This window comes from Erythrolamprus reginae, chromosome Z (assembly GCF_031021105.1).
Source record: "Erythrolamprus reginae isolate rEryReg1 chromosome Z, rEryReg1.hap1, whole genome shotgun sequence".
Lineage (NCBI taxonomy): Eukaryota > Metazoa > Chordata > Lepidosauria > Squamata > Dipsadidae > Erythrolamprus > Erythrolamprus reginae.
The window spans coordinates 115,728,725-115,755,243 of NC_091963.1; the positions used below are offsets into that span (position 1 = coordinate 115,728,725).

The window sequence follows — 26,519 nt, forward strand, 5'->3', positions numbered from 1 at the left end:
TGGCCGGGCCTTCGTACCGCTCTCAAATTTCCTGGGAAATTTTCCTGGGCTCGGGTTCTTAAGTATAAAATGGTTCTTAAGTAGAGGCAAATAAATCTTGAACACCCGGTTCTTATCTAGAAAAGTTCTTAAGTAGAGGCGTTCTTAGGTAGAGGTACCACTGTATTCTGTTCTTATCCATCCATGGTCTTATCTTGAATGAGGCTGCCACCGTGGTATGATTTACAGAAATCTACTTGGCCCAAACAGGGTGATGCCCTTTTCATTAATATGCTCTACACTCGGTAGGCCATGTGGTATGGCCACATAATACCTCTACTTCATAAAGTGTTATTGGTTGCCAGTTTGCTTCCACATACAATTCAATACCCAGATTGTTATCTATAACATTCTACTTGGTAAAGGGCCAGGTTATTTGAGGAGCCATCTATCTCCCAAAACATCTGCCCCTGCCAATACAGTTTGGTGTAATCTGATTTCCTATGATTAAACATTGTCATTTATAGAATAGAATAGAATAGAATTTTTATTGGCCAAGTGTGATTGGACACACAAGGAATTTGTCTTGGTGCATATGCTCTCAGCGTACATAAAATAAAATATACATTTGTCAAGAATCATGTGGTACAGGATATAAGCAACAAGTTACAGTCATACAGTCAACATGGGAGGAAATGGGTGATAGGAATGATGAGAAAAACTAGTAGAATAGAAGTGCAGATTTAGTAGAAAATCTGACAGTGTTGAGGGAATTATTTGTTTAGTAGAGTGATGGCGTTCGGAAAAAAACTGTTCTTGTGTCTAGTTGTCTTGGTGTGCAGTGCTCTGTAGCGACGTTTTGAGGACACCAGCAATTCCTGTTCTCTCTTCCAACATCTGTCTTTTGGAATGACGTTCCCCTAAGATCTGGGTGGCCTCTACTTTACTGTTGGAGGCTTTAAAGTTCTATTTTTTTTTTTTTGCTTCTCTTTTTTGATAAGGGAGAATGAACACGTTTTATTTTGTCCTTATCCTATTTAACATTTTTGGCATATTTTATTTATTTATTCTCTGAGGGGGTTGTTAAGGTGTTGGCCTAAACATGAAGAGACTAGGATCTGTTTATACAAAATAGAGGCAAGATAAAAATAAAATCAATTAAATAAATATTCAGTCTTAAATGTAATGCTATGATTGGTTGCATAGTCAGCAGATTTAAGTTGGATCTGCATTTTTGTTCTCTTATTGAGTTGTTCACAAAGATCTGGATAGGCAGATGTTGGTTAATCCTATTAAAGGTATGTCACAAGATGTAAGTTGTCATTATGGTTGGTTGCATGGTCAGCAAGATATTTTGACTCATTTGGCATTTTTGTCCACCTGTTGATTATTACAGTGCTGTGAGTGTAATCTATAGTTAGACTCACAGTTTAAGATTGGGGGAAACAGAATCATTCAAGTCCTAACCAAATTTCTACCATTTATTAAGGTAGCATCTAAGAATAAGGCAATCCGAAACAAGTTGGTTATTGTAAAATTAGGGTATTCACATCTGATAAATTCAGTACAGTATTTCCAGATATCAAGGATTAATTCCAAGGTCCCCAATCACAGTTGATATAGTAATGGATTTCTTTTTCAAAAGTATTCAATCTGTAAGTCCTGTATTTGATCATTTTTTCTTTGTTTTTCCTCAATCATAGTACAGTGTTCCCTCGATTTTCGCGGGGGATGCATTCCGAGACCGCCCGCGAAAGTCGAATTTCCGTGAAGTAGAGATGCGGAAGTAAATACACTATTTTTGGCTATGAACAGTGTCACAAGCCTTCCCTTAACACTTTAAACCCCTAAATTACAATTTCCCATTCCCCTAGCAACCATTTAGATTATTACTCACCATGTTTATTTATTAAAGTTTATTAAAAAATTTTTATTAAAGGTGGATGAAAGTTTGGCGATGACATATGACGTCATCGGGCAGGAAAAACCGTGGCATAGGGGGGGAAAAAACCTCAAAGTATTTTTTAACTAATATTTTTGAAAAACCGTGGTATAGACGTTCTGCAAAGTTCGAACCCGCGAAAATCGAGGGAACACTGTATTGCTTTAAGTCGCCGCCTTCTTTATTTTGACTAAAAAAAATGGAAAAGACAGAAGAAGATTGTCTCCTTTATCCGCTTAGAACATGACTGAATCGAGGGAACACTGTATTATCTAGAATAGCAACATCAATGAACCAATCTTTCTTCTTTTCATAACCTGTCATATCATGCAGGTTATGAACAAGATGCCTGTCTGTTTGGGTCTTCCTTACTATTTAAAATCATTGTTATGGTATTTGGGCAGATTACAATTAAATTGAGGAAAACATAATAATGTGTTTAAAATAAGAAGAGTCATTGAGAATCAGGTAATATACTGTACAAATTTGATTGAAAAATATATACACATACACACACATTATAAGATGAACATGCACACATCCACCCGCTATAAAATTCTGGGTTTCTCCAAGTCTTTTAATAGTTGTATCTTATTCTTGAGTATTTTTATTTTGCCCTTGTAAAGTTTTGGAGAATTTAGAGCAGTGGTGAAATTCATTTTTTTTTACTACCGATTCTGTGGGCGAGGCTTGGTGGGCATAGTGTGGCTTGCTGGGCATGGCAGGGGAAGGATACCGCAAAATCCCCATTCCCTCCCCACTCCTAGAGAAAGGATATTGCAAAATCACAATTCCCACCTTGCTCTGGCGCTAGCCAGAGGTGGTATTTGCCGGTTCTCTGAACTGCTCAAAATTTCTACTACCAGTTCTCCAGAACCTGTTTGATTTCAACCCCTGAGTTAGAGGTGTTTGACTTTTGAGAATCTCTTTGTTTTGGATTGGGCTGTTTTAATAATTACATTCTGCTCATGTTTTTCTGTCATGCTTCCTTTCACTCCATCCCTTCCTTTCTTCAATAGACACACACAGTCCCATGACTTTTGCTCTTGATGTTTTACACTATTTGCACTTGGTGTTTTACACTATGTCATCTGCCATGGTTAGATGTTTTGGCATATTTTTTACTTGTTTCTGTCTAACATAATATAGAAACTTTGCCCACAGTGTTGAAAAAATACAGCTGTGTTTTCTGGAATGCAAGGGAACATGCATTCCAGCTACTTTTGTACTTAGATGAAAGTCATATTTTGTTAATATAGAAGAAGCTACGTACAGAAACAAACCTGTATATGCTGGCAGCCCATGAAATGTGTTGATATTATAATCTTCGGAATTTCACAGCTGGGGTGCCTGCTAGAATTTTAGATTTGAAGCCCCAATACATTTGAAAGGCCGTAATTTAGAGGAAATGGTCTAGGTCAGGAGTAGACAAAGTTGGCTCTTCTATGACTTGTGGACTTCAACTCCCAGAATTCCTGAGTCAATCATGCTAGCTCAGGTCCTCAGGAATTCTGGGAGCGGAAGTCCACATGTCATAGAAGAGGCAATTTTGCTTAGCTCTGGTCAAAGATATTGACAAAATTATTGGTCAAATTATTGGTCAAAATATATTGGTCAAAGATATTGACAAAATTGAACAGGTCCAAAGACGGGCTACAAGAATGGTGGAAGGTCTTAAGCATAAAACGTATCAGGAAAGACTTAATGAACTCAATCTGTTTAGTCTGGAGGACAGAAGGAAAAGGGGGGACATGATCGAAACATTTAAATATATTAAAGGGTTAAATAAGGTTCAGGAGGGAAGTGTTTTTAATAGGAAAGTGAACACAAGAACAAGGGGACACAATCTGAAGTTAGTTGGGGGAAAGATCAAAAGCAACATGAGAAAATATTATTTTACTGAAAGAGTACTGTAGTAGATCCTTGGAACAAACTTCCAGCAGACGTGGTAGATAACTCCACAGTAACTGAATTTAAACATGCCTGGGATAAACATATATCCATCCTAAAATAAAATACAGAAAATAGTATAAGGGCAGACTAGATGGACCATGATCTTTTTCTGCCGTCAGACTTCTATGTTTCTATGTTTCTATGGTCTAGGCTGATTTTGGATATGTCTGATCAAGTATGACATCAGATTGCTCAATTAGAATAAACTATGTTTTGAAACTCAGATATCAGTGCTCAATATTATGTGTGGTTAGCCAAGGTTTTTCATGATATACTTAGTATAGATCATGTGTACGCTTGGTTTGTTGTAACTCCCACAATGGTGGATACAGGAGATTAACTGGTTTGTATTGAAAACTGTCATAATTAGTAGCGTCACATATTCTATATAATCAGAAATGAAGCACAATAGGGTTGAGCACTTTGTGAACACATCAGTTTGTGTGAATTCCAGTGAGCTTTCCTAAATAATAAAATACAGTAATAAAATATAGTGACTTTGCAAACAGTCCTTATAATCGAGGTCTAGCTCACATTGGATTTTCCTATCTCATAATAGCTGTTAAGATCTTGAGTGGTATACATTGTTTTGGAGATGGTGCATTTTAATTATACATTAGGATTTTTTTATTTCAAATGTGAGCCACTTGGAGCTTTATTTAAGACCAGGAGGGATTAAATATGTTTTTTGAAACAAATGCAGAGAGGAAGAACTATCAGGATATAAGTAGGGCAAATAGAAAAGGTGTCTTTGACATTAAATGGTGTTTAATTTCCCAAGATGTTCATCCTTGCCTGGAAGTCACATTTTTAAAATTGGAACTCCTCCTCCTCCCCAATAAATACTAGGCATGTTTCAACTAGTTAAGCTTCCTCGGGGACACAAAAATGACATTTTGCACTTTCCAGAAAGCACTCTTCTCTTGTTCCAGAGAACAAGTGGTTTTGAACCTCTGAAAAAAATTCTATTGCAACATTATTCTTTTTCTCATAATGTATAACTTCCTCATTATAAAGCCTCGTATCCACTTGTCTGAAAAATTACTTTTGTAATTTTCTCGTGATCCCCATCTATACTTAAGAAGTTTTATTCATGAGAATTACTGGCTCTATCGAATCGCTGAAGGGTACCTGAATGGGAAAAAATGAATATAAAGTATACAAAGAGTTGTTGCTTTCACACTGTTATGAAGAATCTGCCTTCTATTTCTTGTAATCCAAAATTATATTTCTGCCCTCTCTAGGATTCTTGCTGGAGCTCCCCGTGATGTGGCTGTCAAGATGGATAATAAAACACGGACAGGGGCAATGTATGCTTGTCCTTTGACTTCAAGTCCCAGTGATTGTACACAGGTGGACTTTCAGGTGAAAAGTATGTAAATGTGCAAATGGAGAACTTACCTTGTGGCATTGTTAAGGCCAGCATGAATCCATAGTGGCTGTAGCATTCAAATTCTTTCTTTCGATTTTGTTTCCAGCATTTATGTTTTTTTTGTAGTTATGAAGTTGGACTTTCCTTAATAGAAGAAAGACTGAGAAAAATTAAATCTAAAGGACTGATTTGAGGTTTGGAATTTGACAGGAGGGTGGCTTATCACCATCTTTTATAAGACAAATAATCTTATTTCCATATCCTATTTCTTATCTGCAAACAAATCTTTAAAGCCTCTTCAATTCAGTCGTGAAATAAGCAAACTCTATTAAGGGATATCAGTGATAATGACATGTCTCTGTTTTAGCCTTAATCAAATAATCTAACTTTATAAACCTTCCTTTTACTTCTACCAGTCTTGATGTTAGTCCCTTCAAATAATGTCCTAGCACTTGATTTCTTTTCATTTTTCTTTGACTTTTTTCCACCAAATTCTTCAAAGCTTTACAAGCCTCTATTGTAAATCTGATATAGGAAAACTATCCAGGTCACTCTCTTGGTTTATTATTTTGTATATCCTTTTTAATTATTAAAACATCAGCAAAATTACTTGAAATATATATTCTGTATATATTTCCCGTGTCATTCTTGTAGCCTGTCATTTTTAAATCCACTTTCAAATAAGTCTCAATCTTGTCTTTAAAACATGTTTCTCTTAATATCTTATGAGCATAATCTATTCATAATGGCAGAAAAACTTAAAATTAAATTCAGGTTTATAGTTCAAAAATATCTTTCAAGATGTTAAAATATTTTGCTTCATTTTGTATTTGTAAATTGAATTCCAGTGTTCATCTTTAATTGTAATATTTTCTTTTAGTTCCCTCTAGTGTCCAATTTTTAGTGTTATAGGTTTTTTTATTCAAAGCAATAGCATTTTCCCATAGGAAGGATTTAAAAAATAATAATTCCCACATTTTTTTCAAATTTAGTCCATATGTAGCTTTCTAAAGCCAGTCTTTTACATTATCTAAATATGAAATTAATCATCCTTCTGTTGTTTGTTAAAAATATTTAAATACTTAAACTTGTATTTAAAAGTTCTTTAAGTAAGAATCGAAGGAAACTCACCTGGTGCTATAAAAGCTATAGATGCAAAACCAGTTCCTATTATCTGAAAAGCAGCTAACAATTTCCAAAAGTGATTAGAAATGGAAATATGCAAACCAAAGTGACCTTTGATAAATTATTGAAATTGTTTATACTTGTGATAGAACTCATTTCTTTATATATTTCTTTTCCTTTCTCTCCTATATTATTTTTTCTTTTCTACTTCTCTATTTTTCTTATTTGCATATATTTTTCTCTCTATTCTTTTATGCTTTTAGTTTGTATTACTTTTTATTGTTCGAATTCTCATGTTTAGTAAAATTACTATTAAAAAGGAAACATGGCAAGAAGGTGGATCCTTTTCTAATCATATTTATCTTTTGTGGGTTTTGTTTTTGTTTTGGCTCCCTGTACTTTTAGGTGATCCACAAAATAATATCGTTGAAGACATGTGGCTGGGGGTGGTGGTAGCAAGCCAACGTAAACCTTATGGGCGTATAATGGTGAGTATAATATGTGAAAAGAAATTATTTCTGCTACTTTTGAATCCTCCCTTCTGCCTTAAACTCATCTGCTGAGCTAATGATGTGAATCAGGGAGAATCATTGGTGTGGGAAAGTGGACCAAAACGTTGTATGCTATCCAGTTTTGTTATGCTTTCTTGTTGTTTATCCCATTTAATGCCACACCATTTCCTCCATAACTACTTCAGAAATCTGATGGGGAAAACCTATATGAATTTTAACAGAGGCTTGCTGGATCTAACCAAAGGGTTTTCTTTGTGGACAAAAAACTTTGTTTTCTTGTGGTTAGATCCCCTTCTACCTGCCCTATATATATAAGACTACCGTTGAAGTTGACTTGGAAGTTGCAATTTTTTGCTTTTCCTATCAGCAATGTGGCAATGTGACAGCTATGTTGAGGCTGCTGCTTTGGCTACCAATAGTCTTTCAGGGCCAACTCAAAGTTCTGGCCTTAATTTTTAACGCCATACTTGACTTGGAACCCATTTATTTGTAGAATAATCTTTTTCAATTCAAAACCTGTCCTGTGCTTTCATCCCAATAATGTTTATGATAGATTTCTATGGTAAAAATACGACCCCTGAATTTTACCTTCTTAGTTGTAGCCTCCAGAGTATGGAATATTTAATCTTGGGATAAAAAGAGCCTGATAAGATTTAGGGACCAAAACAGAGAACTTTTAGAGTAAGTACCAGTGAGAAGAACCCTTCCTAGGCCTAAAGCAGCTATGTCGGGTCTGAATTTGTCTTAGATAATCTGAGCATAAGGCCTTTAAAAGAAAATACAAAGGAGTAATCTTAGCAGTTCAACATTATTAGTATTTATTTGTTTGTTTTTTTGTTTATGCCACCCTTCTCCTTAGACTCAGGGCGGCTTACAACATGTTAGCAATAGCACTTTTTAACAGAGCCAGCATATTGCCCCCACAATCTGGGTCTTCATTTTACCCACCTCGGAAGGATGGAAGGCTGAGTCAACCTTGAGTCGGTGATGAGATTTGAACTGCTGACCTTCAGATCTACAGTCAGCTTCAGTGGCCTGCACTACAGCACTCTACCTGCTGCGCCACTAGCATGTTATCTGAACTTGACCTATGACTTTTTTTTAAGGCGGTACCTCAAGACCAATAATAAATATCTTTAATCTGCAAAGTTGAATGGATAATAACACGTCTACCTAGGTCCATGATGTGGTGTTCATTGAGTTATAACTCAAGATTGCCCTATCAAGTTAGGGATAAGGTGTCAAATTCCATTCATCTGAGTGGGGAAATATGCCTTAGAGGACTATCTGTTTTGTCTCTTCTTACAGTGTCACAGAAGTGCCTGTCATCATTAAAAACACTCTTCAAACAGACAGGGGATTCTTGGCTTCTTCCTTTCTTCCCACATGTAATCCACCTCCACTTCTACCTTCTAAGCAATAATAGCCCTTGGCTGTTTTAATCCTCTGCTACATCAGCACATCTTTCAAAAGCATTTTCAGGAGGAATTAGATGAAAATCAATAAATTGTTCTGGGCAGGGAAAGCATGATGGTCTTGGAGAACAAGTTGCAGATACCACTCGGGCCAATTGTCTCCCACCTAACAGTAGATCTCATGTGCAGAATTCCTTTGCAGAGCTTTCACAAGAAAATTGCATAATTGCTCTTCCCTTCTTTTTCCTTTCTCCCCTGCTACTATTTTAGTGGATATAGCCGTCTGGCGGGACCTAGGGTTAGAGCCTTCTCTGTGGTGGCCCCGGCCTTCTGGAATCAACTCCCCCTTGAGATTCGAATTGCTCCCATCCTCCTTGCCTTCTGTAAGATGTTAAAGACCCATTTATGCCGCCAGGCATGGGGAGACTAACCCTTCCCCCCCATCTTTCTGACTCTAGCGTTTGAGAATGGTGTGTTTGTGTAGAATTGAATGGGGTTTTTTTTAGTAATAATGGGTTATTAAATTAGTTTTAATATTGGATTTGTATCATATTGTATTTTGTTGCTGTTGTGAGCCGCTCAGAGTCCTCGGAGAGGAGCGGCATACAAATCTAATAAATTATTATTATTATTATTATTATTATTATTATTATTATTATTATTACTGATGCTTGAAAATGTTTGTGTAGAAAGATTTCTAGGGCTTTCAAATTGTATGGTATAAATGAAGGGTTTTTTAGGTGTTTTTTTAAATATTAGATTTGTTACATTGTTATATTGTTACTATTGCTGTTGTAAGCCGCCCCGAGTCTGGGGAGAGGGGCGGCATACAGATCTAATAAATTATTATTATTATTATTATAATTAATTATTAAATCACAGTTTGAGCAGTGTTAAACAAAACTAACATTTATTTGTAGTGACAGTGCATTGTCTCTTTGTGTCATTTATTCCAATAGAAAAGCTTAATTGATAATGTTATGGTTATCTCGAGTATGATCTGGATTCAATTCCGTCCCATATGAATGAGGATTTCCAAGTCAGAAGGCTTTTTCCCCCTAAGCAATCCACAGCTCACATTAGAAAACCATCTCTCAGCTGTGGCGAGGGGGGCGTTTGCCCAGGTTCGCCTGGTGCACCAGTTGCGGCCCTATCTGGACCGGGACTCACTGCTCACAGTCACTCATGCCCTCATCACCTCGAGGTTCGACTACTGTAATGCTCTCTACATGGGGCTACCTTTGAAAAGTGTTCGGAAACTTCAGATCGTGCAGAATGCAGCTGCGAGAGCAGTCATGGGCTTACCCAGGTATGCCCATGTTTCACCATCACTCCGCAGTCTGCATTGGCTGCCGATCAGTTTCCGGTCACAATTCAAAGTGTTGGTTATGACCTTTAAAGCCCTTCATGGCATCCGACCAGAATATCTCCGAGACCGCCTTCTGCCGCACGAATCCCAGCGACCGATTAGGTCCCACAGAGTGGGCCTCCTCCGGGTCCCGTCAACTAAACAATGTCGGCTGGCGGGCCCCAGGGGGAGAGCCTTCTCTGAGGCGGCACCGACTCTCTGGAACCAACTCCCCCCAGAGATCAGAACTGCCCCTACTCTTCCTGCCTTCCGTAAACTCCTCAAAACCCACCTTTGCCGTCAGGCATGGGGGAACTAAACATCTCCCCCTGGGCACATTTAATTTATACATGGTATGCCTGTGTGTGTGTCTGTTAGTATAGGGTTTTTTAAAAAAATCTTTAAATATTTTAATTAATTGAATTATTTATGATTTGTTTTACACTTGTTGTGAGCCGCCCCGAGTCTTCGGAGAGGGGCGGCATACAAATCCAAATAATTAATAAATAAATAAATAAATAAATAAATAAATAAATAAATAAATAAATAAATAAATAAATAAATAAATAAATGTTATGATTCTTTTGATTTTGATTTAGGCTACTGCAAAAACCCAAGCACTGTGGTTTTTAAACTCTGGTTTAATACTTAATATGAAATACAAAGTCAGATAATTGTGTGGTATAGCTCAGTGTTTTCCAACCTTGGCAACTTGAAGATATTTGCGAATGCTGGCTAGGGAATTCTGGGAGTTGAAGTCCAGATATCTTCAAGTTGCCAAGGTTGGGAAACACTGGTATAGCTAACCATTTTTAAAATGTGTGGTATGGTGGAATGTGTAAATCACACAAAATGTCGTTCACAGTGCCAGGAATTCCTTAGTCTCTTTCACTTCAGACTAAAATCTTGTTTTATTTTATTTTTCAAGGCTTGTGCTCACCGATACACTCGGATTTTTGGCAGTGAACATCAGAGGCGCATGGTAGGAACATTCTATATCCATAGCAATGACTTGCGTCATCAGGTGAATGACACGTGGCAAAATGATAATGAGATGTGTGCTGCCAGCTCAGACTTGGAGAATACAGGCATGTGCCAAACGGGCATCAGTGGTGGCTTCACAGACAACTTTGTCTATTTTGGAGCTCCAGGAGCTTACCATTGGCAAGGTGTGTGGATCTAATTGCCTTTCCCTGCTTTGTTTTATGCCTTTCATATATGTCAGTCTCAAGTAGTTTTAGGACATAATTTAGTTGGAATAAATTCTTATAAGAGCTAATGATTAATCACCCAAATATTATTATTATTGTTGTTATTGTTGCTGTTACTAAAAATGAATGTTTCTTAAAATTAAATATATTTTCTTCGAAAAAAGGAAAGAACTAAGCACAGTTAATTATTTTCTGAATAAGTATTGACTGAAATGTTAATTTTTCACTTATTCCAAGATAAACTGCTAGAACACCTCTGCAAGTAAGGACTTCCTTCAAATGTCATTTTTCATACCCTTTTCCTTTTTCTTCCTCACAGTTGGTCGAGGGAAAAAGAGGCAGAAAAAAGTGGAGGCTGAGATAAAGCCATTCTAGTCATTTAGTGGCTACATTTTGACTATACAGTGTTCCCTCTATTTTCGCGGGGGATGCATTCCAAGACCACCCGTGAAAGTCGAATTTCCGCAAAGTAGAGATGCAGAAGTAAATATACCATTTTTGGCTATGAACAGTAGCCCAAGCCTTCCCTTAACACTTTAAACCCCAAATTGCAATTTCCCATTCCCTTAGCAACCATTTAGATTATTACTCACCATGTTTATTTATTAAAGTTTATTTTTAAAAATGTTTTTTAAAGGCAGATGAAAGTTTGGCAATGACATATGACGTCATTGGGCAGCAAAAAACGTGGTATAGGGGGAAAAAACCGCAAAGTATTTTTTAATTAATATTTTTGAAAAACCGTGGTATAGACGTTCCGCAAAGTTCGAACCCGCGAAAATCGAGGGAACTCTGTATTGCTTTAAGTCGCTGCCTTCTTTATTTTGACTAAAAAAATGGAAAAGACAGAAGAAGATTGTCTCCTTTATCCGCTTAAAACATGATTGAACATCAACTATCAGCCTATGGAATTGCAGAAGATTCTGACATCAATATTATTTAAGCATATCCCAGATAATGTCGGCGACTACTTCAGCTTCAACCACAACAACACAAGAGCACACAACAGATTTAAACTTAATATTAACCGCTCCAAACTTGACTGTAAAAAATATGACTTCAGTAACCGAGTTGTCGAAGCGTGGAACTCATTACCGGACTCCATAGTGTCATCCGCAAACCCCCAACACTTTACCCTTAGATTATCTACGGTTGACCTATCCAGATTTCTAAGAGGTCAGTAAGGGGCGAGTACAAGTGCACTAGAATGCCTTCCGTCCCTTGTCCTATTGCTCTCCTATATCTCCTATACCTTTCTTCTATTCCTATATCTCTTCTTCTATTCTTTCATTGATATATTTTATTCCTATATCTTCTTTTCTATTCTTTCGTAGATATATTTTACTATGAGTATCTCCTCTATAACCTTCATCATGTATTTTATTATGTGCATATATATAATATACATACCCACTAAAACCCTCATTGTGTATTGGACAAAATAAATAAATAAATAAAATAAATAATCACCCCTTATGTCTTTTGCTTTCAGCACATTCCCTTTCTCCCTTGATCTCAGCTTTCTGCCTCCTTCATCCCATTTCCCATTTTTTTTCAGTTTGTTCCCTTTCACATCACCCGGACTTTCTTTCATTCTATCTGAATCTCAGTCTTTTCCCAGGTACCCTGAAATACCTGTTTCTCCCATTTCCCACTTGTTTTTGCTTCTTTCATGCAAGTTTCAACTTCAACTTCTCTCCTTTCCTCCCTCTCTGTTTGTAGAAGTCTTTCTCTTATTTTTCAAGCACCCATCATTATTCCTCTTCCTCTCCTCCTTCGTCTTCATCATCTGCTTCCTCCTCCTCCTCACCTCCTCCCACTCATCCTTCATAAATCTCCCAACCCTTTTTATTTTATTTATTTTATTTATTTTATTTATTTTATTTATTTTATTTATTTTATTTATTTTATTTATTTTATTTATTTTATTTATTTTATTTATTTTATTCATTTTATTCATTTTATTCATTTTATTCATTTTATTCATTTTATTCTATTTATTCTATTTATTTTATTTATTTTATTTATTTTATTTATTATTTTATTTATTATTTATTTTATTTATTTTATTTATTTTATTTATTTTATTTATTTTATTTATTTTATTTATTTTATTTATTTTATTTATTATTTATTTTATTTATTTTATTTATTTTATTTATTTTATTTATTTTATTTATTTTATTTATTTTATTTATTTTATTTATTTTATTTATTTTATTTATTTTATTTATTTTATTTATTTTATTTATCTTATTTATCTTATTTATTTTATTTATTTTATTTATTTTATTTGTCAAACAAGTATAGTATTATAGTATAGTATTAACATAACATAAGTAGAACATAGTAATAGAAAGGATAATAAGACAGTAGGACAGGGACATTAGGCACATAAGTGCACTTATGCACGCCCCTTACAGACCTCTTAGAAAAGGGGAGAGGTCAATTGTAGATAATGTAAGGTTGAAGATTTTGGGGTTGGGGGAAGCAACAACACAGTCAGGTAATGAGTTCCAGGCAGTGACCACTCTATTGCTGAAATCATATTTTCTGCAGTCAACTTTGGAGCGATTTACATTCAGTTTGTATCTATTATGTGTTTTGTGTTGCTGTTGTTAAAGGTGAAGTAGTCACTGACAAGGGAGTACATTATGATGTATGATTTTATGAACAACAGTTGAATCAGTTTGGAGACGACGTAATTTTAAATTTTCTAGATTTAGTATTTGAAGTCTGGAGGAGTAAGGCAATTTGTTATGTGAGGAGGAGTGAAGGACTCTTCTTGTGAAGTATTTCTGGACTCCTTTGATTGTATTAATATCTGCTATGCAGTGTGGATTCCACACAGGTGAGCTGTATTCCAGAATAGGTCTGACAAATATTTTGCATGCTCTGGTTAACGAATCAGAGTTTCTAGAGAAGAAGCTACATAAGATTAGGTTTACAATTCTTAATGCTTTTTTGGCAATACTGTTACAGTGGGCTCTAGCACTTAGGTCATTGGAAATGAGTACTCCAAGGCCTTTGACTGAGTGAGGGTCCTCTGTTAGTTCAGTTTTATCAAGTATGTATTTATTATTCGGATTCTTTTACCAATGTGTAGGATGGAGCATTTGTTGGTAGAGATTTGAAGTTGCCAGTTGTTAGACCATTGAGCTACATGGTCAAGGTCCTTTTGAAGGGTAGAAGTATTGTCAGTGGTATTAAATAGTTTAACATCATCAGCAAAGAGAACACAATTGCTTGTGATATTGTCACAGAGATCATTTCTGTAGAGTATAAAGAGAGTAGGTCCTAAAACACTGCCTTGTGGGACACCACTGTTAACTGGAGCAGGATTAGATATGGCAGTACCTATTTTGACTACTTGTTCTCTCTCTGTATTCCATCTTACAATAGTTGGAGGAGAAGCGTTTGATTATCACTATCTCAGAGTAATGCGTGAATTCAAAATAATGCTGAATTGTTCAGGCCTGTTTGAAAATGGACACACTGAAAGAAGTATTTTTCTCATCTATCTCTTTGCTTATACAGGGAATGTCTATATGGACATGATAACTGTTCAACACAACATGAAAGTATTCTCCACCATTTGGAGTACATCTGCCTAAGGATCTGTGTGTTTGTGTCAGTGTGAGAATATGTGAGGGCCATCGGGGAAGATATCACTCCTCCTTTCTTTTAAGTCTTAAAACCTCTCAGCCCCTCGTGACTCTCTGCAAAACAGAGACAGAAGCTTTTTTAATCATACTTTCTATCCAGGAACTTTGAAAATTAATTGCTGGATGTGACCAAGTGGTGAAAGCCTGGGAAAAAAAGGAAACAAACTTTTCAAACAGCATTATAAAGTATATTGGACTTTGATGTGTATTTTATCAGAATGCTAAAGATTACATTTTTATTTACACAGGAACGGCTTATGTGAGCTACCCAGGGATTTGGGACCAAGTAGACTTATCCTATCCAGATTGGAAAACTAGACACATTTACCTGGGTAATTGCACTTTCCACTCTCACTTTCTCGAGCTGAAAACATGATTTGCTGCAGTATAATGCCTCCTTCCTTTCTTGCATTTCATTTTTATTTGCTTTATTTATTGGATTTGTTAAGGCTCCAAAAAGACACTCTATATTCGATACATAAGATTTTTTTTTTTTTTAAACGCAAACACAACTGAAACAACATAACTGCCCAGACAAAGCAGCAGCAATGAAATTCAAACAGACAATGGCTCCACAGAGATTCTAATCCCAGGCTTGTGAGCCAGTTTTGATGGAAATGAGAGCCGTGTGTGTCCTGGGGGAGACGGGGTGGGTGGGGTGGGGATATTGTTCCAGAGAGTAGCAGCTACGATAGAGAAAAAGCACGCTTCCTTGTTCCCCCAAGATGCGAACATGTAATTGACAAGAACACAACCGGACTAAAAAAAGAAATCATAGAAATAATTTGTGAGATGTAATATTATATGTAGCATCTTCGTAGTCAAATGTCTCTCAGCAGGCTGAAAAGAGATAGCATAATTGAAATATATGATGGGCCACACATGCTTAACATCAATTCATTTATAAACCTTCATGGCTGATTCCCTAAATAGAAAGGCCTCCAGAGAGGAAGCAAATTTCATATGGGTCAAAGCTTTCTGAGCCTCCTTTTTGAGGATCGTTGGATCTTCAAAATGGAGATTTCTTAAGGAAAATATCACATTTGAAACTGGACTTTGAGCATTGGGTCTGCTCCACATTCAGACTAGAAAATTAGAGGTTAGGAAGGATTGAAATGGAGAAATTTCCCCATTAAAGAGGTCTAGTTGTCACCACCAGGCTTTACTTCAGATTCAGAGACTGATGTACAGGACAATATCATGGTCGGGATCAGTTGGTTTAGGATGTAAATAGATTAACATAGAATTTCAACAATTAAAATGAACATATTACCCAAACTGCTGTACCTTTCTCAAACAATACCAGTAAAATTAGACAATATTTTTTCTAACAAATAGATAAAATAATATCCAAATTTATATGGGCAGGAAAAAAACCACATATAAAATTTAAACTTCTGCAAGACAGTAGAAACAAAGGTGGCTTCGATTCCTGCACTGGGAGCTTTACTACTAGGACGCCGCCTTGACATGGATTAAGGACTGGATTCAAAAATAAAAGAACATTAGCGCATTAACATTAGAAGGCCACAACCTCCAACTAGGTTGGCACCGTTTTCTCTGGGAAGAAAAAAAATAAACCACATTCATATTTCCGAAGACACATAGTAACGGATGCTATGCTTAATGTCTGGATAAAGATTAAAAATAATCCTTATAAGAAAATTCCAAACTGGTTATCAACAATGAAGACAATGACGTATCCAAATAGTATCGATCTCAGCAAAATGGTAAGGTGTTCAGAACTTTTAGACAAAAAAGGAGAATTAAAATCAGAAAATTTAAAATATGTATTTAAAGCTTTTCTATCCAGCTTTTTGATTATTAAAAACAACTGCTTAATTTTGGAATAATTCATAGGCCAGTGCTGGCAAACCTTTTTTTCCTTGGGTGCTGAAAGAACATGGGTGTGCGCTATCGCACATGCGTGAGTGCCCACACCCATAATTCAATACCTAGAGAGGGCAAAAACAGCTTCCCTTGACTCCCCAGAGGCCCTCTGGAGGCCAGAAACGGCCTGTATCCCAACTTCTGGTGGGACCAGTAGGCTTGTGTTTTGTCCACCCCAGGCTCCAAAGGCTTCCTTGGAGCTGGGGGAAGGTAAAAACAGTGTCTCCATCCTCCCAGATGCTTTCTGGAAGCCAAAAACGCCCCCCCCCCCAGCCTCTGTGTGAGCCAAAAATCAGCTGGCTGGAGCTTAGCTAGGGCAACAGCTCGTGTGCCAGCAGATATGGCTCCGCATGCCACCTGTGGTACCCATGCCATAAGTTCGCCATCACTGTCCTAGGCCATCTTCAAATTCCAATTTTCTTCAATGGCTTATTTCAAAAGGGAAATTATTATTAATGCAAGACTGCTTAATTTGCATGCCCACATATAGGTAGAAGCAGAAGGTTATGAGTACTTTTGAGAAGCTTGTCCATTCCTAAGTTTATGCCCTTGAAAATAGAATGATCTAAATCTGACCAGTCAGTGTATAAATTGATAGATTAATTTGTGTTCATTTATTTATGCTGGAGCCTATCTCGCATTAAGTGGGTTCTTCCAAGTCTCTTCTCCAATCCATTAAACACTGCCATCTTGTGGAACCTCAGAAGGGTGCCTTTTCTGTTGTGGCCCCTGGTGCTCTGAATCAGTATCTCCCAAGAGATAAGGATGGTACCCTCCCTAAAATGCTGGCAAGTTTTGAAAACTTGGCTTTGGCCCAGACCTGGGGTTGATGACTATGACTTGTTTAAGGCCCCTGTTTTGTTTGATTTTGTTATTTATCAAATTATTTTGCTTGAGTCTGTCTGCCTGATTTTATCTTTATAGCTGTTTTTATGTTTTCTCTAGTTCAGTACAGCGAACCTATGGCATGTGTGCCACAAGTGGCACGCAGAGCCATAACAGTGGACACACAAGTTCAGGTTAGCTGATTTTCAGGCCTTCTGGGCCCTCTGGAATTTTCGAAACAGGTGTTTCCAGCCTCCGGAAAGGGTGGGAAAGGCCTGTTGTTTGCTCTCCCCAAGTTCTAGAGCCTTTCTAGAAGCCTGGGGAGGGTAAAAATGGCCTCTTGAAACAGGCCATTGCTAGCCTCTGGAGGCCTCTGCAGGGGTGTGGAAGGCCATTTTCAGCCTCCCCAAGCTCCTAAAAAGGCTCTGAAACTTGGGGAGAGCAAAGAAATAATGAAACTGATGGGACAAGGTAAGATGATATATGGCGAGTAGAATCCGAGACCAAGGTACAAGAAATAAATTAGAATCACTTTATAATATGTAAATAGATACTTTGCTCTTGGGTTTATTTATTTGTTTGTTTGTTTGTTTGTATGTATGTATGCCGCCCCTCTCCACAGACTCAGGGCGGCTAACAACAGTAATAAAACAGTATATGACAATAATACAATACTAAAAACAGTTTAAAAAACCCCATTATATAAAAACCAATCATACATACAGACATACCAATCATACATACAGACATACCAATTGTAAAGGCCTAGGGGGAAAGCGTATCTCAATTCCCCCATGCCTGGCAGCAGAAGTGGGTTTTAAGCAGCTTACGAAAGGCAAGGAGGGTGGGGGCAATTCTAATCTCTGGGGGGAGTTGGTTCCAGAGGGCCGGGGCCACTACAGAGAAGGCTCTTCCCCTGGGTCCCACCAAGCGACATTGTTTGCTTGACGGGACCAGGAGAAGACCCACTCTGTGGGACCTAACTGGTTGCTGGGATTGGTGCAGCAGAAGGCGGTCCCTGAAGTAATCTGGTCTGGTGCAATGAAGGGCTTTATAGGTCATAACCAACACTTTGAATTGTGACTGGAAACTGATTGGCAACCAATGCAGACTGCGGAGTGTTGGTATAACATGGGCATATTTGGGAAAGCCCATGATTGCTCTCGCACCTGCATTCTGCACGATCTGAAGTTTCCGAACACTTTTCAAAGGTAGGCCCATGTAGAGAGCGTTACAGTAGTCGAACCTCGAGGTGATGAGGGCATGAGTGACTGTGAGCAGTGACTCCTGGTCCAAATAGGGCCGCAACTGGTGCACCAGGCGAACCTGGGCGAACACCTCCCTCGCCACAGCTGAAAGGTGTTTCTCCAATGTGAGCTGTGGATCGAGGAGGACGCCCAAGTTGCGAACCCTCTCTGAGGGGGTCAATGATTCTCCCCCCAGGGTAATGGACGGATAGATGGAATTGTCCTTGGGAGGCAAGACCCACAGCCACTCCATCTTGTCTGGGTTGAGTTTGAGTTTGTTGACACCCATCCAGGCCCCAACAGCCTCCAGTAGTTAAAATGGTTTAAACAAGAAACACCCCCATTTGCGGGGTGGGGGGTGAATGTTTGTCTGGTGGTGGGCACAAATCACAAAGCACCTGTTTTATGTTGTGTGTGTGCTTATATTTGAAAAAAAACACTAAAAATATTTTTAAAAAGTAAAAATAAAAATTTTTTTAAAAAGGAGAACAAAAAAATGGAACTTCTTGTCCAAGGGACAAGAAGGGATTCCAGAGTGGGGGGAGGCAGTTTTTGCCCTTCCCAGGCTCCTAGAAAGACTCCAAAGCCTGGGAAAAGTGAAACATGGGTGTGGCATCACGTGCTGGTGGAGAGGGGGGGATATCATGCACACATTCGCGGGGGGGGCGGCGGCGCATGGAATTATGGGCGTGGGCACGTACGCACATGAACACACATCCCACGCTCCCCCCCCTTTTGGCATAAGAACCAAAAAAGGTTCGCCATCACTGCTCTAGTTGAATATGCTGCCCCAAATCCACAAATGAATAAAAGTGAAACAAACGACCTCTCTCTTTAGAAGAGGGGAGATCAAAGTTATAATCTGTTTGTTATTTTGTGTTAATAGGGTATGCCACAGAAGCAAGCACCAACGTACTGCACAAAGACGAGGTCTCTTTTATTATTGGGGCCCCTCGCTATGAACACATTGGAGCCGTGTTTGTGATGGCAAGTGATGGTCGCAAGGATCTTCAGAATAGACTGATGCTTGTTGGCAAGCAAGTGGGTTCTTATTTTGGCAGCTCCGTTGCTGTGGCTGACCTCAACAGTGATGGGTGAGTCCATGGGAGGGCGAACTTGAAAGAAGTATTAAATGGCTTAATTTTGATATACAGTGTTCCCTCGATTTTTGCGGTGGATGCGTTTCGAGACTGCCCGCGAAAGTTGAATTTCCGCGAAGTAGAGATGCAGAAGTAAATACACTATTTTTGGCTATGAACAGTATCACAAACCTTCCCTTAACTCTTTAAACCCCTAAATTGCAATTTTCCATTCCCTTAGCAACCATTTAGATTATTACTCACCATGTTTATTTATTAAAGTTTATTAAAAATATATATTTATTAAGAGCGGACGAAAGTTTGGCGATGACATATGACGTCATTGGGCAGAAAAAACCGCGAAGTATTTTTTAATTAATGTTTTTGAAAAACTGTGGTATAGACTTTTCGCGAAGTTCGAACCCGTGAAAATCGAGGGAACACTGTATAGGTAAAAAATGACGCCTCTGCCTTTCCCCATTAATAGGTGGCAGGACTTAATCATTGGGGCACCACACTACTTTGACCAGAAGGAGGAGAAAGGTGGGGCTGTCTATGTGTATATGAACCTCGGGGGAACATTCTCCAGCCATCCCAACCTCACACTGACTGGACCCAGTGGTTCTTCCTTTGGTTTCTCTGTGGCTCACATTGGCGATATTAACAAAGATGATTTTCAAGGTTAGACTTTTTTTGCTTTTACCATAATGTTATCTTCTACTATTTAGATCCATCATAGGAGGGCACGGGAGACTTTGTCCTGTGTCAACTTCAGCATGCATGCGTGTGCTGGCCAGCTGATTTTCAGCCTTTGGAAATTATTATTATTATTATTATTATTATTATTATTATTATTATTATTATTATTATTAATAATTAGATTCGTGCGGCAGAATCGTGCAGTTTCATCCTCCGGATGCTTCAGGGAAGCTTGTTTGCCCCGGAGGCAAAAAAATCCCCCAACGGACAAACCGGAAGTTCGGGAAAGCACACTTCTGGTTTGCCCATTTGGGCATTTTTTCCCACTACCACCAGTCTATAGAGAGCCACATCGGTATAAGCCCATTGATTTTCTATATTTTTTTCCGGCGTCTTCATGTGGAAGAATCCCTCAGCTGTGCTTTGGACGAAGAATAAAGGTCAGCATTAAGATAAGGGCAGGCGGAAAGACTTCTTCCACACGGAGACGCCTTTAAAAAAAATAATTTAATTTAATTTAATTTAATTTAATTTAATTTAATTTAATTTAATTTAATTTAATTTAATTTAATTTAATTTAATTTAATTTAATTTAATTTAATTTAATTTAATTTAATTTAATTTAATTTAATTTAATTTAATTTAATTTAATTTAATTTAATTTAATTTAATTTAATTTAATTTAATTTAATTTAATTTAATTTAATTTAATTTAATTTAATTTAATTTAATTTTTTATTAGACTTGTATGCTGCCCCTCTCTGCAGATTCGGGGCGGCTCAACATTGCTAAAAATCAGTGGATTCATACCGGTGCAGCTCTCTGGACTACAGTGGTAGGAACCCACAACTCCATACCAGAATTCAAAAAGGCTTGTGTACATGCGTGGGGAGCAATGCATGGTGGGGCGCATAGGGGGAGGGAAAGGGGATGCACACATGCTAACACACACACACACACACCCTTTTGGCACATGAACCAAAAAAGGTTCGCCATCACTGGTTTAGATCATAGTACAATGTTATGGTATTTAGAAAAACAAATGTTGGACTGCACCCTTTTATATGGCCTAAAGCTGTGTTTGGAGCTTCCAATAAGCTTCCAGTATGCCGGAGAGGGGCGGCATACAAATCTAATAAATAATTTTTTATTATTATTAATTAAGGAGGAAGGATCAAGCAGGGAATTATCCTCAAGTCATTGTTGAGCCACAAGAAACTTCCGTCTAACCTGCCCTAAGTTCCATGGAACCTTATCTGTTTGTTCCCAAGGGAAGGCAAGCTGTCTGGGAAGATTCTGGTATTATAGGCAAAACACACTAAAGTAGACAGTTATTGGAATTTCAAGGTTTGGTTGTGAATTCCGCTCATTCAGAGCAATTTGTAAATTTGAACAACATAATAGAATGTAGTAATTAAATAAGGACCATTTGTGCTATACATCTGATATCAGAGAAAGAGAAACAAATTCCTTTCATAGTTATAATCTAGCCATGCTTGCACACATAGACACAAACAAAGACACACACACACACATGCACACTCACACACACACACATTGATTTTGTCTTAATTAAGTGTCAATCTATATTTATACTGCGCACCTGCAATTACTTTCTCAGCAGAATTCCTTCAAGCTTCCCTTTAAATAGTGACTCGATTATTATAAGGACTAAACCTAAACATTCCTTGTTAGGTTTTTGACTAGCGATAGGAAGTAATACAAATACTTATTTTGAAAAGTTATGTTAAAGTACATTGGACACAGTTCCAGCGGGGACCTAAATAGGGTGAAGTCTAATGAGAACTGTGAGATCTCATAACATGGAAGTTCTCCTTCTCTGTATTCTTTACTTTCAGATATTGCCATTGGGGCACCTTATGAAGGTTCGGGGAAAGTATACATCTACCAGAGTGGTGTAGGTGGCCTTACTAATAAGTCACAGCAGGTAAAGGCATCTTTATCATCTCTTTATTATCTTCATCTCTTTGGGTAGTGCATATTTGTACATTGATGTGCAGCATATTAAACAGTCAGTTACAGAAAAATTATTTGGCAACAAATCCAAAATATATAGGTTAATAAGGCTGTTGGATGAGATATGGCTGGTAGCTATAGTCTTCTTTTTTATTTTGGGGAAAGTCTTCAGTTTTCTAGCATGTGACACCAACTGGTCACCCTTGGCAATGACCAACTTTCATTAATCTGAAGCAGATACAGTGGTACCTCAGTTCTCAACCACAATTCATTCCGGAAGTGTGGTCGAGAACCAATTTGGTAGAGAACTGAAACACGCATTTCTGCTACTGCTGTCACCGCCGATCTCACCGCCGCAGGGCCCACATGACCTCTGCCATCACCGCCGCAGATCTTGCTGCTGCTGGGCCTCTCATCTGTCTGGCGGCCCACACGACCCCTGCCACCGCTGTCACCACAGATCTTGCCGCCGCCGGGCCTCTCAGCTATCTGGCGGCCCACGTGTCTTCTGTCAGCCGTCGCTGCTCAGATTGCTCCTCCTACTGCCGCGCCCTCCGCTCCAGCCTCTGCCATCACCACCTCACCTTAGACTGCAGCAAAGCCCCTAGCTTTGACTCATACTAATGATGCAGGCGAGACGTGCTGGGCCGAACGAATGCTATTCAGCTTGACTCGGCTCATCCCGGGTGTTCGAGTTCCAAACGTTTGTTCGGATTTCAGGGCAAAACTTTCTTGAATTTCTTGGTCGAATACCGATTTGTTTGAATTGTAAATCATTTGAAAATCGAGGTACCACTGTACTAGGTTTCCTGCAAGGGTCCCCATTTTGAGACTAGTTGAAGCAGTTGACTATCCCTCATTTTCAGGAGATCAGAGAATTGAAGCCCCAGATTCTTGTTTTTCAGTGATGGTACAACACTTCCTGATTAAGATTACTTTGCTTCCAATTAATAAAATATTCTTAGATATATTGCATCTTATTATCTTTGTGAGCTGCAAGACTATTTCGTAATTGCTACAGAATGTAATGCTTGCTTGATTTACTACATACACGAATATGTCAAAACTGCAAGTTCCAGAATTCGTCTCCAGTCAGATCAATGTAACCTAATGATGTTAATAGAAGTCTTGCTGTTCATTCATATATGCTTGGCCCCCAACATTTCCATCACGTATGGCAATATATACAAATGGAGCAGCGATCTTAGCGTCATTTGCAAATACTGTATCTTTCTTGCCACAATCCTTTGCAGATCATTAGTGGGGAAGATTTTAATCCTGTCATCAAGACCTTTGGTTACTCCTTCAGTGGTGGGATGGATGTGGATGGAAATTCCTATCCTGATCTCCTGGTGGGAACTCTCTCAGAAAATATCTTGCTACTCAGGTAAGTGTGGCCAAAGGGATTAAAAGCAGTCTTGCCCCCAGCCCCCAATTTATTCATTCTGATTAGTAACAGAATAATAGATTTGGAAGGGACCTTGGAGGACTTCAAGTCCAATCCCCTGCTTAGACAGGAAATTCTACACGACTTCAGACAGACGGTTATCTAATCCCTTCTTTAAAGCTTCCAGTATTGGATCATTTACAACTTCTGGAGGCAAGTTGTTCCACTGGTTATTATTTCCAACTGTCAGGATAAAAGCAATCAATCAATATCAACTTTATTTGATTAGTCAATCGACCATATCAAAGCGAGGAAAAGGACCACATCGGTCGTCATAAAACTGTGACTGGTTAAAATACAATAAAATTGGCTAAAATAGAGAGAATTTGAATAAATAATAAGTTAAAATGCAGAATAATAGCTAAAATTGAGTAGTAAAACATGAGAATATAACTCGTGCAAAGGATTATATTAAACAAATCTAAGAAACTGATATAAAATATTCTTAAGTGAGTTCATCTCCTTTGCATGCCACCCCAATATATTCTATAAAACGTCAGGAAATTTCTCCTTAGTTCTAGAAACATAGAAACATAGAAGTCTGACGGCAGAAAAAGACCTCATGGTCCATCTAGTCTGCCCTTATACTATTTTCTGTATTTTATCTTAGGATGGATATATGTTTATCCCAGGCATGTTTAAATTCAGTTACTGTGGATTTATCTACCACATCTGCTGGAAGTTTGTTCCAAGGATCTACTACTCTTTCAGTAAAATAATATTTTCTCATGTTGCTTTTGATCTTTCCCCCAACTAACTTCAGATTGTGTCCCCTTGTTCTTGTGTTCACTTTCCTATTAAAAACACTTCCCTCCTGGACCTTATTTAACCCTTTAATATATTTAAATGTTTCGATCATGTCCCCCCTTTTCCTTCTGTCCTCCAGACTATACAGATTGAGTTCATTAAGTCTTTCCTGATACGTTTTATGCTTAAGACCTTCCACCATTCTTGTAGCCCGTCTTTGGACCCGTTCAATTTTGTCAATATCTTTTTGTAGGTGAGGTCTCCAGAACTGAACACAGTATTCCAAATGTGGTCTCACCAGCATTCTATATAGTGGGATCATAATCTCCCTCTTCCTGCTTGTTATACCTCTAGCTATGCAGCCAAGCATCCTACTTGCTTTCCCTACCGCCTGACTGCACTGTTCACCCATTTTGAGACTGTCAGAAATCACTACCCCTAAATCCTTTTCTTTTGAAGTATTTGCCAACACTGAACTGCCAATACAATACTCAGATTGAGGATTCCTTTTCCCCAAGTGCATTATTTTACATTGGGAAACATTAAACTGCAGTTTCCATTGCTTAGACCATTTATCTAGTAAAGCTAAATCATTTACCATATCATTTACCATCTCCTTGTTTAGTTTCCACCCATTGGCTCTTGTTCTACTCTCAGCGGATTTGGAGAATAGCTTCACTCCCTCTTCTCTGCGGCAGCCCCTGAGATATTGGAACAATTGAATTGAATTGAATTGAAATTATTTGACTTCTATGCCGCCCAACCCTGTAGGACTCAGGGCGGCTTACAACAATATAAAACATAATAAGATACAATAATAAAAGAAGTCAATATTAGTATTAAAAATATTAAAATAATAAAAACAATAAAATCCCCTACAGAAACCCAATCAACCACAGGAACAGAATTTAAACATGCCTGGGATAAACATATATCCATCCTAAGATAAAATACAGGAAATAGTATAACGGCAGACTAGATGGATCATGGGGTCTTTTTCTGCCATCAATCTTCTATGTTTCTAACCAAACATACGGCCATTGTGGGGCTTCCTATATTCGCCCACGTTTCTATAACACTCTACGGCCTGCATTGTCTACCGATTAGTTTCCGGTCACAATTCAAAGTGTTGGTTATGACCTTTAAAGCCCTTCATGGCATTGGACCAGAGTACCTCCGGAACCGCCTGCTACCGCACGAATCCCAGCGACCGATAAGGTCCCACAGAGTTGGCCTTCTCTGGGTCCCGTCGACTAAACAATGTCGTTTGGCGGGCCCCAGGGGAAGAGCCTTCTCTGTGGTGGCCCCAGCCCTCTGGAATCAACTTCCCCCGGAGATTAGAACTGCCCCCACCCTCCTTGTCTTTCGTAAATTACTCAGGACCCACCTTTACCGCAAGGCATGGGGGAGTTGAGACACCTTCCCCCAGGCTTTTTATATTGATGTTTGGTATGTATGTGTTGTTTGTTTTTTTAAAATATGATAGGGTTTTTATATGCTTCTTTTTAATATTAGATTTGTTTCGATATAATATTGTTTTTTACTATTGTTGTAAGCCACCCCGAGTCTCCGGAGAGGGGGCGGCATACAAATCTAATAAATGAATGAATGAATGAATGAATGAATGAATGAACGATCGATCGATCGATCGATCGATCGATCGATCGAATGAACAAACAAACAAACAAACAAACAAACAAACAAACAAACAAACAAACACTATTCGGCTGTGACAGATGGTAATATTCACGGTCTCCAGGCCTGCCGGCACAGCCAGGTCTTCACTGCTATCCTGTTACCCCTAGTCATTCTTTTCGTTAAACTAGACATATCCAGTTCCAGCAACTGTTCTTTATATGTTTAATCCTTGAGTCCCTTAATCACCTTTGTTGCTCTTCTCTGCACTCTTTCTAGAGTCTCAACATCTTTTTTACATTGTGGCGACCAAAAGTCATGTCCTGTGGAAGGGAACAAATGATCACATGCAACAGCACATTTTCTTCACCACCGAGTAATTGAAATCACCATTGTTATTAGGGATCATTTATTTTATTAATGCACTACATTGGTGTTGACTCTTTGTGGG

The 26,519-nt window shown here is 38.2% G+C and overlaps 2 protein-coding genes across 4 annotated transcripts in view; both read left to right on the top strand.

Moving 5' to 3' along the window:
* ITGA3 (integrin subunit alpha 3) overlaps nt 1-26,519 on the top strand; it is a 115,309-nt gene that overhangs the window by 49,541 nt on the left and 39,249 nt on the right. For all 3 annotated transcript variants that reach the window (XR_011556799.1, XR_011556798.1, XM_070727138.1), the window contains exons 2-9: nt 5,119-5,246; nt 6,777-6,859; nt 10,575-10,815; nt 14,771-14,854; nt 19,371-19,578; nt 20,051-20,244; nt 22,122-22,210; nt 23,493-23,626. Coding sequence is in view for 1 of the 3 variants with exons in the window: in XM_070727138.1 (XP_070583239.1) it covers nt 5,119-5,246; nt 6,777-6,859; nt 10,575-10,815; nt 14,771-14,854; nt 19,371-19,578; nt 20,051-20,244; nt 22,122-22,210; nt 23,493-23,626 (1,161 nt within the window). In the remaining 2 variants the exon portion in view is untranslated. The remainder of the gene's footprint in view (nt 1-5,118; nt 5,247-6,776; nt 6,860-10,574; nt 10,816-14,770; nt 14,855-19,370; nt 19,579-20,050; nt 20,245-22,121; nt 22,211-23,492; nt 23,627-26,519) is intronic.
* PDK2 (pyruvate dehydrogenase kinase 2) overlaps nt 1-26,519 on the top strand; it is a 111,780-nt gene that overhangs the window by 9,922 nt on the left and 75,339 nt on the right. The window lies entirely within an intron of this gene.